This window comes from Centropristis striata, chromosome 11 (assembly GCF_030273125.1).
Source record: "Centropristis striata isolate RG_2023a ecotype Rhode Island chromosome 11, C.striata_1.0, whole genome shotgun sequence".
Classification (NCBI taxonomy): domain Eukaryota; kingdom Metazoa; phylum Chordata; class Actinopteri; order Perciformes; family Serranidae; genus Centropristis; species Centropristis striata.
Window position 1 is genome coordinate 30,839,781 of NC_081527.1, and position 18,637 is coordinate 30,858,417.

General features: G+C 40.2%; 1 protein-coding gene across 2 annotated transcripts in view; it reads left to right on the forward strand.

Annotated features, from left to right (window-relative positions):
• cadm3 (cell adhesion molecule 3) overlaps positions 1 to 18,637 on the forward strand; it is a 98,374-nt gene that overhangs the window by 61,732 nt on the left and 18,005 nt on the right. For both annotated transcript variants that reach the window (XM_059344224.1, XM_059344225.1), the window contains exons 5-6: positions 4,900 to 5,037; positions 18,180 to 18,347. In XM_059344224.1, coding sequence (XP_059200207.1) covers positions 4,900 to 5,037; positions 18,180 to 18,347 — 306 coding nt within the window. The remainder of the gene's footprint in view (positions 1 to 4,899; positions 5,038 to 18,179; positions 18,348 to 18,637) is intronic.

The window sequence follows — 18,637 nt, forward strand, 5'->3', positions numbered from 1 at the left end:
TTGAAGGGGAATCCCTCTCTGTGAGGCCCATCCTAAGAATTCTTCAGATTTCCCTTTTTCTTATGCAGGCTTTTCCAAAAAAATATTCTTTGTTCTCACCGAGGCATAATGGTGCAGAATGACATTGTTGCCTTCCTTGTGTTCGTACCTCCTTTGAGACTGATTGACGGCAGTACAAATCAGCTTGACTGCAGTCCAACCTAATTTTTCTCCCAAAACCTGTGACAAATCTAAATGGATGATTCCAAGCTTTTGTCATCTTTTCTTACTTTGTTGTCACATTTTACAACAATGTCCACTTTTTCTGACTTTACTGTTTTGGACCACACGCAGTAAAGTTTAACTTTAAAATAGTGGCTCACATTCACCTTGGTATGCTGCTGAGGCATTGTGCTGGCCTGACCTACCCTGCAGAGTTTACCCTCTCTTAGAACAGAATGAAGTCTGACCCTGTGGATGTCCATTGTAAGTGTGACATGCTAGGAGAGGCTGCCTGTTGTCATGAGGCAAAGTATTGCTTCTCCAGCAGTTTAGTGTTTAGCTTCCATAAAGTTAGAGGACGTATGAAAGACGGATTACGACATAATGTCTCTAATCAATGCAGCAATGGCTGAGATATCTGGACTTTTATGTGTAAAGCTGCAAAAACACTGGATCCTACATTGCCCTCAATGCAACTGGATTTTCTTTGCTACACCCCGTACTTCTCATGAGGAAAACTCTGATCTTCATGTGTAAAATTGAAGTAAACTGTAATGTCACAGATAAATTGAAAAATAAATTGAAAAAGAATAAAAAATATTCCAGAACATAATCTCTTTTGTGGACCATAATGATTCCACGGCCTTCACTGTGATGCCTCTATCCAGTCTGATCCAGATCCTTGCTTATAGCGTTAACCTTTGTGTAAGGTTACGACCTCATATAACTCTTGTGTGGAGATAAACCGGCTCCACTCATCTTCTTTGAGATGGATGTTATTACCTATGTGTGACACTTCCCTGCAGCCTGCAATAAATTGTGGTCACCCTGTCAGTGGTGAGTGGGCCTGTTTATTGATTGGATATCGGGCTAATCGGCTTTGGAGCGCCACAAACAGCCTTTCATGTATTGATTTTTATTAGTCGACTTGTTATTGTTTTTCATCGTCAGCTCATTCTGGCCATATTTTCGTGGTTTTACTTGAAGATGAGAACAAAGCATTCAGCTTGGCAATGCTATAATGCACCAACTAATGGCCATACAACCACAATGGAGACGTACTGTATACATGGGAGAGACAGCTGGTCTGATACTCCTGGGGAGTCGCGGTGGGCAGATTTACGGCCAACATTTCAGGGCATCCAATGCCACTTTTAAATTGCTGAGCAATCAATCTGAGTCACTCTTTGTGCTGATCACAAATAACTGCATCAACATTTTTTCAACAAAATGGGCTTTCATCTCTTAATTTTGCATACCTAGAATACTTTCTAGATGTAAGCTTATTCATGATCTTGAGTAATCAATTTTTTGCTATTTCCTCTCAGCTTTTCTCAGTCCATGGGACGCAATTTGCCAACAAATTATTGGATGAAAACCGAGCTGCAGAAGGTTTCTGCCTAATTCCCTTGGAAAATGCACTAAGTGGAAACAAGAGATTCTGAAATTTTGATATTTAGGGTGTGGCAGTGGCTGTTCTGTAGCTGAAAGGCCACACGGTTGTTCCCTGAATTTGAGGTTTGTCAGTCCACAGCTGTGGAAGCATCCTTGAATAAATCATTTTGTTGATATTTACTCAAATGTGTTGGCAGTGCTGCAAAGTATATTGAAAATAAATATAGTTGCTGTGGACAACAGCACGAACATAACGCCTGAAATGTTAATGTGATGTTGGTGTGTGTGAGTGTAAAGGAGGGTGTGTGTGTGTGTGTGTGTGTGTATGTGTCTTAGCAAGGGTGAAGGCGGGGTCTACATTAGCTCTTTGAATCCAAATTAACATGAGAATCACTCCTCCATATTTCTTCCAATTTCGCAGTAATTGTGATTCAAGCATTTTTTATTCGCTGTAATTGACGGCTGTGACACTGTATTCTGCGTTCAATAAATATTTCATGACCCCTGAGAGGGAGCCAAACCATTAAAAATGTATGGTAAGATGTCTAAAACGCACCGACCCCTATGGGAAAATCAGCCAAAGACACTGAGTTTTGGCACAGCAGCACTTGTGTGTGTGTGTGTGTTTTTATTCTTGTTTTGACATGTGCAGCGTTTTGACAGATTCAAACACACACAGACGCTTAACTGCTGAGTATGGTCAGTTTTAAATGCCTGTGTGTCAGTTGGTGTAAAGTGTGTGGCATGCCTCTCCGCTTGCTCCTGAGCTAAGCAGAGAATAATTTATAATGGCTTTATTCTCTTTTACTCTCCTTGTAGAGGGAAGGGTCTCAACAGGGCTTCTCCAGCCAATCCTATATGTGCTGTATTATTCCCTCATTAATATTCAATGCTACTTTACTGCCAGAGAGCTTCCGCACACAGTGCACTACATCAAATACTGCTACATTAAAAATTGACCACATTTTTATTTTTTGATCTATACCTTGGTTAGTTCACAGCACTTCATATTGGTGTTTCCGTGTCCATGTCTGTTTGCTTGTCTATCTGCAGGGTGTGGACAACATAACAGGGAGACCTTACAATATGATGTCATCTATCTATCTATCTATCTATCTATCTATCTATCTATCTATCTATCTATCTATCTATCTATCTATCTATCTATCTATCTATCTATCTATCTATCTATCTATCTATCTATCTATCTATCTATCTATCTATCTATCTATCTATCTATCTATAACACTTTCTGAAATCTGGTTGCAAAAAATGTCACAAATTTCAATAATTTCTGCACAATCTTGTCAATTTTAATAAAATGAAATCCATTCTGCTGTCCCTCTCTACCCCTCTGTCTTCTCTCTTCTTCTACTCTCTCAGCTATCTCTTTCTCTCTCACTCTCTGTCCATCACTCTCTCGCTCTCTCCTCCCTTAATGGCCCTATGTGGTTGCCGGCAAACCGAATGTTCATTATTTTCAAAAGCAGAATGACAGTAAACTCCGCCAACACTTGGAGGAAAGTGCCGCCCACAACAGCTCCAGATGGAGAACGGCAAGAAAAAGTTTCCCTTTCTCCCCTTTGCCTTCGACCGTGATGGTGAAGAATGGATTGTGAAATATTTGGCACAGTGGATTTGTACATTCCTGCTTCTGCATGTGTTGTTTTGACTACAACGTATGCTCCAAGTTTAAATAGTAATTAAGCAAAAATGTTCCTTATTTTTAACCGAAGGTGCTGGAATCTGGAAGAACACCTCTGGGAGAGGAAGAGGTATCATGAAATTTTGGTTTGGCTTGGGGTGTCTTGGTCGCTCAGTTAGCTAAAGCCAGTGAATCTGAACTTTTTCTGACCCTTTTTTTTTTTTTGCAAACTCACACACACAAGGCACCAATGCACCCCCCTTAAAAATAAAGAAAGTCTGTCTGAATCATTCTATTCCCATCTTGGCTTTTAACTAATGAATTCTGGGAGTCGTATTTAATAATCTCTGCAAGATCTAATTTACTTGACATTTTGAACTGACCTGAAGTACAGAGAATGAACAGTCAGACTGACTTGAACTGCAGAAATGCCACAGCTGTCAGAGCTGATGCAGGAATCATGCTGCTGGTTTTAAAGGCAGAACGCATCATTATTTTCATCATTGAATTAATTGCATTTCCACGTTCATCTCAGCAGGCAAATATTAAACTACTTAGAATAATACATGTACGACAAATATCGTTTGAATGTGATTCTCTTTTTGCCTCTTGATTGAACTTCTATATGCTGTTTTCAAATCTCATTAAAGATATGGTTAACATTTTACAGTTCATAAATTCTGAAACTTTAGACATATAAAGAGTCTACTGTGTGTTATTATGGAATATATATTACTAATAGCATATTGCAATGAACCACAATTAAAAACAAAACAATCCTTTTATAGAGCTTATAGGTACATAAAACCATCCGACAACTTGTTTATCAGAGTATATATTTTTTTCCATATAAGCACAGATGCATTGATCCAATCCACCAGATCCTCCTGACATTATTTCAGTGAGCAGAACAGGTATTGGGCAATTTATTGTTCTATATTGTGTCTTTAAACATCAAAATATATCAACAGCTGATTCAAATCTGTCACAAATTACCAATATAGACACATGATTTGGTTTGACAGTTGAAGAAAGGGTGTAATCATGGGTAAACTTTGACTCTTTGGGTGGAAAACATGGTTTAAACAGTGCTCTCTACTGTAGAGTTACACTCACACACTGACCTTCTCCCTGAGAGGTTTTCTGGCGCTGGAACAACATTAACCTACTTCCGCCTTTCCTTCTGAGACACAGTAGTAATTATTTGCACAGCCTTAAGTGGTTGCTTGTCAGCAAAACATAAAAATCGCCCAGTGCATCTGCCCTGATGGACACTGATGGCGAGCCTGTGAGTTTGATGCTGCTCTTAAGTCGGGGCGAGCAGAAGCTTTACAGTCATCTGCGCTGCTGTCGCAGTGAACCAATTTTTGGGGCGAATCATTGCGAGCCTGCATCATTATTTTTTCCCGGGCTTATTTCCACCAGATTTTCAGAATTAACCTTATAAATTCAAGCTTGTCTGTGATATTAAAGATCAAATTAAATTCCATATACATGAACTTTACAGAAACAGGCAGTTAAACATCTTGTAAAAATACTTGTTAGCTCAGCCATTGGCCTTTCTTTTGTGCTCCTTCTGGCTACAAGGTGAGCCCTGCAGCATGAAAGTTTTCTCTCTCACTAACTCTGACTCTCTCTCTCTCTCTCTCTCTCTCTAGGTGTGCCGGGCAAACCTCAGATCTTGGGCTTTGAGAATGCAGTGCCGGAGGGGGGCAAAGTCACCCTGACCTGCACCAGTACAGGAAGCAAACCCCCTGCCAGGCTGCGCTGGTACCGAGGAGACCAGGAGCTGGATGGTGAGAGACACAGAGAGTGTGTGGTCGCTGTTTATTTGTGTTTGTGTGTGTATTTTAGGGTCAGAAAGTGTGTGTTGGACGTGTCTGTTGTTGTTCTCTAGCTTGTACTTATGCTAGATCTGCGTGTGTGGTAAGGAAGGGTGTGGTTGTGTGTCTGTATGTAGGACAGTGTGTGTGTAGCTGCAGAGATATGCCGTAGGAATGCGAGGACGTGGTTTGTGCTTCTGTGTGTGTGTGTGTGTGTGTGTGTGATCCTTTAGTGTACAGGAATTTGCAAGTGTGTATGTTTGTACATAAGTGCGAATTTGTGTGCATATGCCTCAAGTACGCGCATTTGTGTGTGGGTTACATTTTGTGTGTGTGTGAGAAAGTAGCTTCTGCGTGTGTGTGTGTGTGTGTGTGTGTGTGTGTGTGTGATCATGCTGTGTGTGGATTGTGTCCTTGCCACGCTGCCTGCTGTTTCTCTGTGTGTCCTAAACCTGTGTGTGTGCAAGTGTGAGAGTATGTGTGTGTATGCGAGTGCAGAAGCATGCTGTGAGTGGGTTTGTGTTTGTGTCCTTTTTTCCCATCATTCCTTTATGTCCTGATCCTGTAAATGTGTGCCTATGCATGCATCCAGGAACTGTGCATGTTTTTGCTTGTATTGTGTGTTGATGCAGATTTTATTTGTGTGTGTGTGTGTCATCCGTTGAGCCGCAACATATCTGCTACTGGGAGTGACACAACAGAGAGCGAGAGATAGCGTGGGTCGGATCTAGCCGGGGATAACGACAGAATCCAACAGTAAAAGGCAGGGCGGAGGAGAGGATGAAGGGATGAGGTCGAACAGAGAAACAGAGATAGAGAGAGCTTTGCATGAGGTCAGACTGACTGGTTTTTTGTTACAGATAAATGGGAGAAATGAGAAGGGAAGAGAAAAGGAGAGGCAGAGAGAGCGCAGCGAGGATGTCATGGGAGGACAAATTAGCCGGCTTTTTTCTTACAGATAAACAGAAAATCAAGGAGACGATTGGCAGCCTCTGAGTCACACCAGTGGTATTGGCAGTGGCAGCGTTTCTCCAAATTACAGCCATGTTTCCCGTAAATCCCACCGCCTCTTGTTGCTTCATCAGTCAAAGGTTTTCTGTTTTGCATTACCGAGCGGAACAAACATGTTGGAAGTGTTGTTTCAGTCGCCCCTTTTGCTTCTTCCACCATCTGCCTTCACCAGAAACTCTATAAGCTTTAAACTCTGTTTGCACCGGAAGAACAGCGCCCTCTGTCTGTTTGCAAAGCTCTCCAGATGTCCCACTAAATCTGTGTAAACTGCACTGTTCAGACTGCTAGAGAGCTTATTCACAATAGCCTTTTCCACAGCAATTATACTCTTCTAATATGATGATATAATATGATAATGATTTATTGATGTGAAAATGCTACACTCAACACAGCTTTGTAATGCAAAAATGCCCGTCTTGTGTCCTGATGCCTTGGCAGTGTTAGTGTTTGCTATAATTATGGATTGAAATGAATTGAAAGAATGGACTGGAGCTACAAAGAGAAGGAGGAATGGGAGAGCTGCCCGCCTGAGGACAGATTATCTGGTCTTTGTGTTACAGCTGAACTAAAAACAGGAGACAGGGGGAAAGAGGAGTCTGGAGATTGTTGCTTTTTAGAGAGATTGCATTTTTCTTCATGGGTCAGCACTCCCAAGATACAGAAAGATGCACCTTCCCTCTCACCTGTAATGCTATCAAGCCATGCAGATAGTTTGGGTTTTATTTGTTCTGATTTGGAGATTGTCTTGAGATTTCTACCCACGATTCAATATAATAGGTGGATGCAATTTTGTTTGTGGTGCTCAGAACATTGAGACGTTTTATTAGAATTTTTTTTTTTGCTGCATGTCTTTTCAGAGACAATATTTTGATTATGCTGAATAATCCACAGAGCTCCTTGAGAACAGTTTTTATTGCTGAAGAAAGCTGCTGTCCTACCCAGTAATTATGTTTATATGGGGCATACTTACATACAGTGCAGTTGCAGAGAGTCGTGTATGCGCTTTATGTAGCAAGATGGGAAGTAAAAATGGAGGTTTGGGAGCTGGATGTGCATGACGCTCGTCGGACTTTAAAGCAGGAAGACCAGAGTTTGTATCCTGCCGCAGACCTGCAATTAATGTTTGCTTATTTTTCACTGTAAGCACACTTTTTTCCTAACCTAAACCAAGTCCATTAGTTTTGTGCCTCTGTGAAGTAGGGATGTTACAATACAAGAAATGTAGTTCCACAATCCATGATACCCAAGTAAAAAACAAAAACAAAACAATAAATGCCATTCAATTCTTCCTTAGAGTCTGTATAAAATACCTGAATGACGATTAATTTAGTTAGCTTAGAAGTTACTAAATTAGTTATATCTACAACTCTTGTTCTATTTAATTCTTCTTGACTGCCAGATTTCATTTTCATTTGCATATTTCATACCGTCTCTGGTGGCGACGAAGAATGAAATATAACCTTGGTTACATCTGTAACTCTGATTTTGCTGTCAGTTTCTCTCTAGTTTCTTCCTTTGTTTTCACTCAATGTGAGTATGGTTTTGCGATACACAGTAGAAACGTGTGCACCGGTAGAGATTTGTCAATACTTTTTCTACCATGGTTGCGATTCTTGTGTGATCTCATGCAGTCTCAGGATCTTGTGCGAGTCACAATCATGCGAATGCATCAGAGATAAGTTGTAAATTGAGAGCAGGAGGAAGCCTCCTGTTAATCTGAAAACCTGTAACACTTGAAATGATTGTTCTCAGCACAAAGAATTTTGATTGTATTGTTCTGAGTCTTTTGGTTTTGACTCAAGTGTTGCATTTTGTTTGCAGCCCGTAGAAGTTCCAAAGAAGAAAGCAATCAATTTGAAGTACAGCATGGTTATTTTTAACCACATTTTGATTGAATATAAGTAGCAAATACTCTGTCACGATATGTACTGGCAGTCTGCTAACTTGTTTTACTGGATAGCAGCATTAATTGTGTTTCACCAATGCTAGGCTGATGTTTTAGGCTGAAATCAACCTGTCGAGATTGAAGGAAAACATGGCTGAGGTTCAGTCCATTCTGCAGCTCACGAAGCTCTGACAGACTTTTGATGGCAGGTGAGCAGGGGGGACACTTTTTGCTGCAGCAAGGAGGGACACTGAGCATCGCTGGTCCCCTATGTTACCTGTGGTACTATAGAAAAATAAATACCTTTTTTTCTTTTCTTTTTTTCTGAATTTTGGCATTGACTTTGTTCTCATGACATCCCTACTTAAAACTATAAACTCATGGGACTCACAGGAGACAAAATTTTCAAAGAAAGGTCATAATTAATAGAAAAAGGCCTGTCTTTCAGTCCCAAATATGGGCTCAACTCCAAAAACACTGGATCCATTATTCATGATAACAGATAGACTGTGTCTTTCGTAAGACCATGTCTGTCTGGTGAAGTTCCATGTCTCTGAAACTCCATGCTTCAGTTTGTAACACAGGCTCTCTGTTAAAAAGTTGTAGTTTCTAAAACCCATCACAGGGTTGTTTTCTCAGACTTGGAAGATGCCCTTCAGAGTCACAGAACATATTATATAACTGCTTTTGCAGGCTGAGTTGTGCTCCTCACGACTCTGTGCCTCTTTAACCGTATTTTATAAGCTGTAAACATGATCTTTTTCATTTCTATGCAGAGATATTGCAGAAATAAATGGCTTTAAAAACGCTGGCACGGAATGAAAAAAAAACAGTCATTGAACATAATCCAGGGTTTTTCTGAATCAGCGGTCTTGTCTGGGTATAGGGTTGCATCCAAAGTAACGGGGACAGAGGTTCTGTTTCATAATTTGGGTGAACTGACCCTTTAAAATGCAGGGAGAGCAGAGAAAAATAGAGACAGACAGAGAGCGATTTGAAGGAGATCAACTGGATGTGAGTGATGGTGTGTTCGAGGCCTCGCCCAGCCGTCCTGACACCACACAACACCAATCAGTCATTGTTGGAATGACACACTCACACACACTCAGACACTCAAACACTGGTAATGGACAGACAATAATCACACACATACACTGTCACACAGTACTCATCTCCGGTTAGAAAGCGGAAGAGCACTATAGGTCAGCGTGCTATTATTACAGCTTCTCATTCATGCAGTTACAGTCTACGTGTGTGTGTGTGTGTGTGTGTGTGTGTGTGTGTGTTGGAAAGATGAGCCGGTAGACTGCTGCTCACCACTGCTTCTCTGACAGCTTCACTGACAGTAAAAAGAAAGAAGTAAAGCAAAAGAGAGAGAGAGAAAGAGAGAGAGGAGGGAACGAGGGCGACACAGATGTAGAGGGAGAGAGAGAGAGAGAGAGAGAGTGTGTGTGTGTGTGTGTGCGGAAGAGAGAGACGCCTTGTATCAAGAAAGTGACAGTGAGGGACTGCCGAGAAAACAGAGAACACAGAGGGAGTCAGTGAATGAACGGGAGAGTGTGTGTGTGTGTGTGTGTGTGTGTGTGTGTGTGTGTGTGTGTGTGTGTGTGCATAAAAATAGACTTAGCAACTGCGAGGATACTGACAGACTGATGGAAGCTGCAAAGAGAGAGACTGATGGAGAAAGGGAGAGCAGAAGGGGGAATTAAGAAAACCACAGAAGAAGAAGCGAGGCGGCTTTGCGGCTGAGTGCGAGCGCAGACTTGGGGGGGAAGTGGATGAAGCGAAGGGGGACCAGTTTTTAAAAAAGAGGGGACTGGAGAGCGCAACAGGAGAGTGGAGAGAAAAAGGAGGGAAGGCTGACGAAATGGAGAGAGAAATCCGGAAAGAGGATTTAGATAGAGAGAGGGGGGAGAGGAGGGGAGACGGAGAGCAAGAGAGTGCAGGAAAGGGAGTGGTAATTGAGAAGAATGAAAGGCTAAGAGCTTTGAAGACTGTATTAGTTGTACTGTGTGAAAGGGCTATGGATCATTTAGTGACATCGATGTATTGGATTGGGGATAATGGGGATTTATGGTGGCACTTAAGGCCATATGGGCTGAATACCGGCCCAAATTGTCATAATGCAGGACGTGGGGTGGATGGCGAAGGGTACATGGGCGTGTGTCCGTATGGAGCAACTTGATGTAAGAGACGAGACGGAGGAGGCATTAGAGAACCAGACAGTGGAGGAAGAAGTATTCAGATTCCTTGAAAAAGCAGCGACACAATATATTAAAAAATCCTTCTTTACAAATACATGTCCCGCATTAAAATTTGTGCTTACGTAAGAGTACAGAATCTGCAGACTTTTGCTCAATGTTTCCTCTGAGATGCTTTATTGTAGAAATGACATTAAAAAATATATTTTGCGCCTCTGAGAATGTCACAATGTAGCTTTGTTATATAAAAATGATGTTGGTGCAGAATTTAAGGGAGGGCAGATTTTGAAAATTGAGTGTTGACAGAAGAAATTGAAGTGAATTCAATGTTGACAATTCTCACACTGTCTGGATTTGTCACACATTTCTTAGTTTTTTGGAATAATCATTTACATTTTTTAAAACGTCAGGAAGTAGGAGGAAGGATTCTGGTGAATCATTGACATTTTTGCCTGATAATAGACTTGTTGTTGTTTCTTTGTGGGTAGATTAACTGACAAATTATTACCACAGGTGCATTAATAAATATGCATATTTCATGGTGCAGATGGTTGAAGTCGAGCATATTTTAACAAATTCTATAACTCTTTGAAGCGTACTCTACAAGCTGCATTTAAAATTAAAAATCTTAATCTATAAAATAACTAGAAGGGCTCAGAGAGTGCAGACTTCTGCCAAGGCCAATGTTTCACACAAGTTTAAATCTGCCCCATGATTCAGCTCCAAAATATATCAGACTGTCAAACTTTACATTTGTAGTCAGCAGTTGTACCCTGGAGTGGCCTTAGTAATTATGAAGGATGAAAAGGCAGAAGTGGTGTTACAGAGTGTGAAGGCAAAGGTGGAAGGGAGAATCAGAAGTATAAAGACCAACAGAGTCCACTCAGGTGAGTAGGAGGGGTAATGGATAGGATGATGGAAGTTGTCACTCACTACTGAGCTACTTTACTACTAGTTACACTGTTGCCCTTAAAGTTGGAATTATTTTGTTTTCAGACACAATCCTCTGTTTATTCATATTGAAATACACACGTAATCATACATTTAAGACACTTATTAATACAGTTTTGAGAAGATATGCACTTTATCTGTCAATAATAACTCACTTTGTCACAATCATTTCTTTGAAAGAGGTAAGGAATAAAGCTACTGTTGCTCACTTTATGAGCAACAGTAGTTTTATTGCCTAACCAACCTTTGACCGTTTCAGAACTTCAACGAGATGTTTCATTCTGTGATTGTTACATTTAGGTAAACATGTAATTCTGAAATCCCTCCTGATGGTCATATTTGAGGAATAAATTACCTATGTGGTCGTATTGTTTGGAGAACTATAATGGGTTCTTCCTCGGCCCGTGCTGCACACTTGCTGGCCAGCAGTTTTTCTGAAAGTGGTCTCCCCTCAAACGACATATATGTCGTTTCAACAGGCTGCAAAATAGGCTCATGTCACCCTCGTAACTACTTCACTTCCGGCATTAACATGCATTTATTTACTTTTAAACTGTCTTACCAAGAAGTTTTTTGCCCTAAACCTAGATCAGTGGTTTTGTAGCCTGAATTCAGCTAATATGAAGCCTTTTTACTACTGCCAACCGTACGTGTATGTATAGTGATGTGCACTATTTTTAGAACGATCCGCTCTGTACCGTGAGCCATGAAACGATCATATGTGTCATTTTGTCAAACGCTCATATGTGTCATTATGGGCAGTATTGACAAATAGTCTATTTTGTTGTTTAGGTTGGAGATCTTGTTGGTTTTTCTATAATCTTGCAGACAAACAGACAAACACACTGAACCAAAAACAGGTAACAAGTTACTATGACTTTAAAATACACATAGTAAAGTACAGTGTTCACATCTTAAATGTAGTGAAGTAAAAGTAGAAAGTATCTGAAAACAGAAATATTGTATCTCAGAAAGTTACTTATGTCATGTAAATGACATTGGTCACCTCCACCACTAGAGATAAATAGAATAGAGCCAGACATAGTTCATATGTGTCCCAGCAGCATACATCCACCTGGTAATCCAGTAACAGGACTACTTAACTCTCTTTCCAAATTAGATGACCTCATATGAACGCTCAAATCAGACTAGGGCGCTTTCACTGGCCGTAATCCGATTTAAGCTTAAAAGTGATGACCATTTTGATTATTTTAAAACCTCCCCACGTTATCCATGGAAGGGCTTTTGCTGAGCACAGGGTGGTGTTAAGCCATGCATTGCTGTCGATTCACAGTGACACGTTTTTTCCACACCTCGGAGATGCCAAGTAGGACCAGAATCTACTACTTTTGGCAGCGGAGCAGCTTCAGTGGAGTAGCTGGGGGTTAAGCGCCTTGTTCAGTTGGCAAAGTTGTTGAATAGTAAGCAGTTTTACTCACTTGTTCACTTAGTCACTTTACCTTCACTTTTACTTTTGATCCAGATGCATCTGATGATTCATTTCATTATTCATAAATCCTATTATGCCTGTTACAATTCACCAAAGTCACAACCTTAAATGAAATGTCGTCCAACCAAGAAAAGATACTCAAGACAAGCAAAACATCACATTTCAAAATGCTCTTAAGTTTCTTTACTTTGCTTTACAACAGCAATATTAAACAGAGACAAGCTGCAAATACCAACGTTTTAGAAGCAGAACCCTGCTCACGATTTACTTGCTGCTTTTACTTGATAAATGTCTTAAAAGAAATTATTCATTAACAAGATTGATGCCAATAAATTGGCATGGACTGCAAAAAGTTTAACTGCAATAAATCTTTTATTAGTATTTACTGCATTAGAATATTTTTTTTAAATTCCACGAATTATCATTTTGATGGATAAATTCACTTGCTCATTAGGATGTTTAAAAAAAACCGTCCATGTCTCAGTTGAGTGTTATGAATTTAAGTAGCAAACTGCTTAAATTTTCTGTCATGTCTCACAAGATGTCACAGTTGAATCTGCATTAAAAGCACACGAAGCCCTGGCAGATTTATTTTTATAAGAACAACATTTTACACCTCATTATGAGACTAAATGATTCTGGTTCCATTAACTAATCGATTAAGTGACTAATGTTTCAGCTGTAACCCAGAAACTGTGGTCACAAGCACTTTTCTGCAGCCTTTAAGGCCCAAACAAGCTGGACGCAGTAATTGCTGCATCCAGTTGTTTGATTCTCCTAATATGATTATTTTATGGTGGATTGTACGCTTGAGGCTTGAAGTTTCAGCAGCAGCGGCACCTCATCTGCATCGCATCACCACCTTGGGGGAAGTTAGTCTCAAGGATGTGCCAGTTGCCCACCTTTTTATTCGAGGAATAGGAGTTTTAATAAAAAAAGTACGGGCATCCCATTAAATTTTTAGCAGGAGCTGGAGTGTTGTTGATCTTAAATTTTAAAGATGTAGGTTGCTGCACACACTTAATTGAATATTTATATTCTTTTTTCAATGATTTATCAGTCATTAAAATCAGAACTTTGATGTTATGATATGTTTTGGTAATGATGAGGTTTTTTTATGAACTGCTCAACTGATTTTTTTAATAGTAATTTACCGTGTGTCAAGGCAATGACATCACACATTGATACTATAAATTGGCCGCACATGAGATAAACAAATAGGTGGAAGTATGGGTTGCAATGTGTGGCCTTATTTTGTTTAATACAAAGTTTTTTAAGCAGGTTTATATGAAAATATATAAAAGAGACAAACATGTACCTGTAAATCTCTGCAAATGTTCTCATATTTCACACCTTTATTTGTAATACCTCTTCACCATCAGTTGCACATCATATTTCCTGCATCTTTCCTACAGTCTGCTTGTGTCTGTAGAAGCCCAGTCTGTTCACTGGCATGAGTGGACAACTTTGTGTTGTTCACACATTAATAAAGCCTCCAATAACTGATTTCTTGGCCACTTGGGAGCAGCGGAAATGAGCTGCAACAAACATTGACACATTATCACCTTATAAAGTTGATTACATTACATTATATTTATTTAGCTGACGCTTTTATGCGAATCAACTTCCAATTAGTACGTTTTAGTGCATTCAACCATGTGGGAACAACCCCAAAAATGGATATGTTGAACGTGTTGCTTATTTATCCAGATACAGAGCAACCTCAGCAGCTGTGGCTTTTTTTGTGTGGTACAAAAAGGACAAAATAAAGTCCTTGGTGTGTGAATGTTTATCGCTTCTGATGATGAGTTGGCTCTTTGTATGGTGACCTCTGCCACCTGTGTATGAATGGGTGAATGCTAGTTTGTCTTAAAGAGCTTTGTTGCTAAGATTAGAAATGTTATGTATGCATGTACTTCATTTTACAGTTTACTGTTTAGAGTCATGTTTGTGTTTTCAATATTCCAAGTCTCTGCTAACTCCTGAGGTGAATATGTCATTTTTAACCTGCCAAATGCTCCACTATATTTTATCAGCTAACACTAACTGTATCTGTCTGCTGTCTGGTGTGAGTGGGTTTATGAGACAGGAAAAAAATATCTATGCTGCAGCTGGAAATCAGGCTATAAGAGTGGTGAGAGTGAAACAAAACAGTGAAGTCGCAGGCCCAAAACAATGAACTGCAAGACAGTGAAAACCTTGGGGAGGTTTTGTCAATAAAATACAAATACAATACAAAGTATACCAAAGAATACCAAAGTATTCTACCAACACATCATATTTCAAAATATTCTTCACTTTATTTACAAGAGCAATATGCAACAAGACAAGCTGCAAATACCAACTTTTGAGAAGCAGAACTCACGATTTACTGGCCGTTTTTACTGGTTAAATGTCTGAAATTAAATGATTCATTAACAAATTGATGCAGATAAATTGGCATGCAAAAAGTTTTAATGTAATAAATATTTTATTTGTATTGACTGTATCAGAATATTTTCTAAATTAAACAAATTATATTTTTTATTAATCGTTTTATCATGTATAGCGTCACCCAAATGACATATATCATTTACATAGTTTTCATTTTATTTGTTTTGACATGTCCTCTCCTCTCTCCTTCCTTTTACTCCCCAGTACAATGTTGGTGAACAGAATTGTTTTTGGTGGTCACTGCATTGAACAATGAAATTTTAAAAAATTCAGCAGCAAACATCTATTTCCAAAAAACAACAACATGCTGGTTACTCTGAGTAATCCACAGAACACACTGGGTGCAGTTTTCATTGGAACTACTTTCTGACACAGAGATATCCCCCAGTATGAAAACATGTTGACAGGCTGTTCTGTGGATTATGCAGAGTAACACGCTGGCATGTGTGGAAATTCACTTTCCACTGCTGTGTGAAAAGAAGAATGAGAATTCATTCAACTTCATTTTATATGGGAGGAGACAGGAACATCTCTAAACCTGGACTGGAAGAGAAAAAAAGATCTGCAAGGCTCAAACGTGTAGTTTTTGTAATTGGGTGAACTGTCCCTTTAAGGGGCAAGTCTGTTGTACCTAATCCAGTGTAACACAACCTGTTACTGCTTCCCAGTCCGATATGCTTGTTGCTCCGCTTGCAGCAGCTGACATGCAAATCTACCCTGATTATCTAATAATGAACTGAGGAAATGTGAATTATGAAGAAATGTGCATCACTGCCGTCTTGGGAAAAACCACTTAAACTGACTGCATCTTATTTTTTCCTTAATGAATGCGTTGAGTCAGTTCCATGACCCCTTGGGCCTGCAAAACTTATTAAAACTCAATTGTACGATTTTGCAAAATACTGTACACGGGAGTCAGTGAGTAAACAAACAGGATTTTTCCATTCCCTGGTCTGGTTTTGAAGATCCATGGTCTTTAATAAAGGCTGTATACTTCGTGTGTTTGTGTGTGCAGACAGAGAGAGAGAGAGAGGGCAGCGAGAGAGGCAGACAGTGACGAAAAGACTCCTCTGAGTGGCGTAGGATTATTGAAATGCACCTGGAAAGTAAACTAATTTTCTCTGCGGGTCAGAGGACTGGTTATGGTAATAAAAAGAGAGATGTCATTAGATTCAGTGGTATTTGAAGAGTTCTCTGGAGGGGGAGGAGGGGAGGGGGGAGGAGGGATCTGTGATATCTGTGTGTTTGAGAGAGACAGACAGAGGAAAAAGTGTGTGTTTTCCAATCTTCTCCCCTGCCACTATCTCTGCCTCCTCTGTGTATATGTTATTCATAAGCTTGACCTACATGTGCCCATGCTTGTGTGTGCATGCTCGTGCTCGCGTGAGCGTGTGTGTCACTCCATGCAAGAGAAAATGATAAGGTTCTGGTCCACTTTCCAAGATTCACCAACCACTTTCACGGTCTGACCACCCAGTTTTATATTTGTTCTCACAATAGAGTGCGATCTCCGGATGACAGTCTCCTCTGTGTTTATGCTTTCATACTTTGTCTAACTCTGGTGCTGCACAGACCCACTTGCACCTGCCCAGTTCCTCTTTTTCTTTTTATCCTACACAGACTGCTGCCGCTTCTGCCAGGAACATAAAATAATAAGAAAGGAAAGGGAAACAACATCAAATGGGATGTTTCTATATGAAAATCTGTGCATATTTTGACTTAAAACTTACACCCTTAAAACAGACCTGTTTCATCACTTTAAACAACGAAATATGGCTGCAACAGATTGCAGCTAAGATGATGTAGATTGTCTTTATTTGCCAAAATATGAGCCTCTTCCTTTGTATGGTTGCCTCTGCGTGCTCAGTGATGAAAATGCAAGCTGTCTCCTAAGCAACAGCGAGCAAGCGCGTCCAAAGAAAACTGGACTTAGCAACATTACATCTTTGGCCTCTCTCGTCCCTTTGGTGTCCTTCAGCATGAAACATCACAGGCTGGCCTGGTTAGTAAACATGAGCCCGCTGTGTGCAGTTTACTGATGTTGCATTACAGGAGTTCTGGGTAGTGAAGTGAACTCTGGTTGCCATTTGGAGCTCCCAACGTGCAACATTGACTTTTGCAGCTTTGAGGATGCCATGAATTAGCTTTGACATTGGAATTTTCTTTACGTGACTCCAAATGAACAAGGTTGCTACCAGGACAAACTGTTCTCACACAGTCTGCAGTTGTTGTAGTTGCTTATACCCTTTTAGAAGTGGGTAAATTAGGTCAATTCAACCACAATCACAGCACTTTGGAAAATGGAACAAATTTAGGGCTGCAGCTAACTGTTTCATCCCTGATTCATCTCAAGATTAGCTTTTTGATGAATAGATTTATAGCTAAGGCTATAAGATATCAGAAAAGAGAGAACATGCTTTTCCAGAGCATGAGACTGTGTCTTCAAATAACTGAAATAACTGAAATAACATATTCAGTGTACAATAATATATCAAACTGAGAAATGCAGCAACGCTTTGCATTTTAGCTTGATTAGTGACATAAAACAATAAATTATAAAAATGTTGTTGATTAATTTTCTGTTGCTCCACTAAGTAACTTGTTGTTCCAACAATAAACACATTTTTGGCAGAGAGAACTGCACACTTCAGACCTTTCGGTGTGTTACCGCTGCCTGTCCTAAAGGCAAAGATAAACCTGCAGTTTTTATTTGATGGCAAGTTTTAGGGTCGTCCTAAAACTCATGATGACATTTTATTGGATAAAGCATTTGTATACATCACCGCATGAGTCAGCAGAAAAAATAGATTCTTTTACTGAGAGAAAAGGTGTGATATTGCTCGAGAAATGTGAGGAAATGCATTGTTAGACATACAGTGTATGTGGCATATAATGATAGATAGCAGAACAAAACACCCGGGGGCACAAGGTAACTGCACAGAGAAGGCATTTTTCATTTAATGGGAACAAATGGGGGTCATTGCGGTTCTGTACAGTTCCGCAACATGAAACCACCACATCCTAATTACAGTAAAGAAAGCTTTTGCTGTGTGTGTGTGCATGTGTGTTGTGAGTGCGTGTGGGTTGTGTATTTTTTTTTTTTTTATATCTGTGTTTTACTGGTTAAGATGCAGGAACCTTCCTCTTGACTGTCCCCTCCCCATCTTGTCTCTCTTCACCTCAGGAAAAAACGTGGTGGCGCCCGTTCCAGATGATCCAACATACAATGTGAGCAGCGAGCTCACCCTGGAGGTGAGCCGCAGTGACGACAACGCCCTCATCACCTGCGCCGTCGACCATCCCTCTCTGGCCCCGGGGGACAAGAGGAGCGAGCATGCTCTGCGGGTGTTGTGTGAGTCAACTGGGAGATGGGGTAGCGTGGGGAGGAGAGGGGATACAGAGGATGCTGGGGGAAGAGGAGAGAAGAGGAGGGGCGGATGTGAGAGTTAAATGCAAAGTAAAAAGCTCAAACTGCTGCCTTTTTTATTTCGGCCTTTCTCTTCCTTTTTTATTAGCCAATAGAGGCACATTTCCCCTCTTTGCAGTTTGATCTCTGCTCCAATAATTTCACATTAGCTACCCGTAATAATGACCACACAGGAATTTAACCTTCCTCTGCTGGTGCACTTGCCCAGAGTTGAG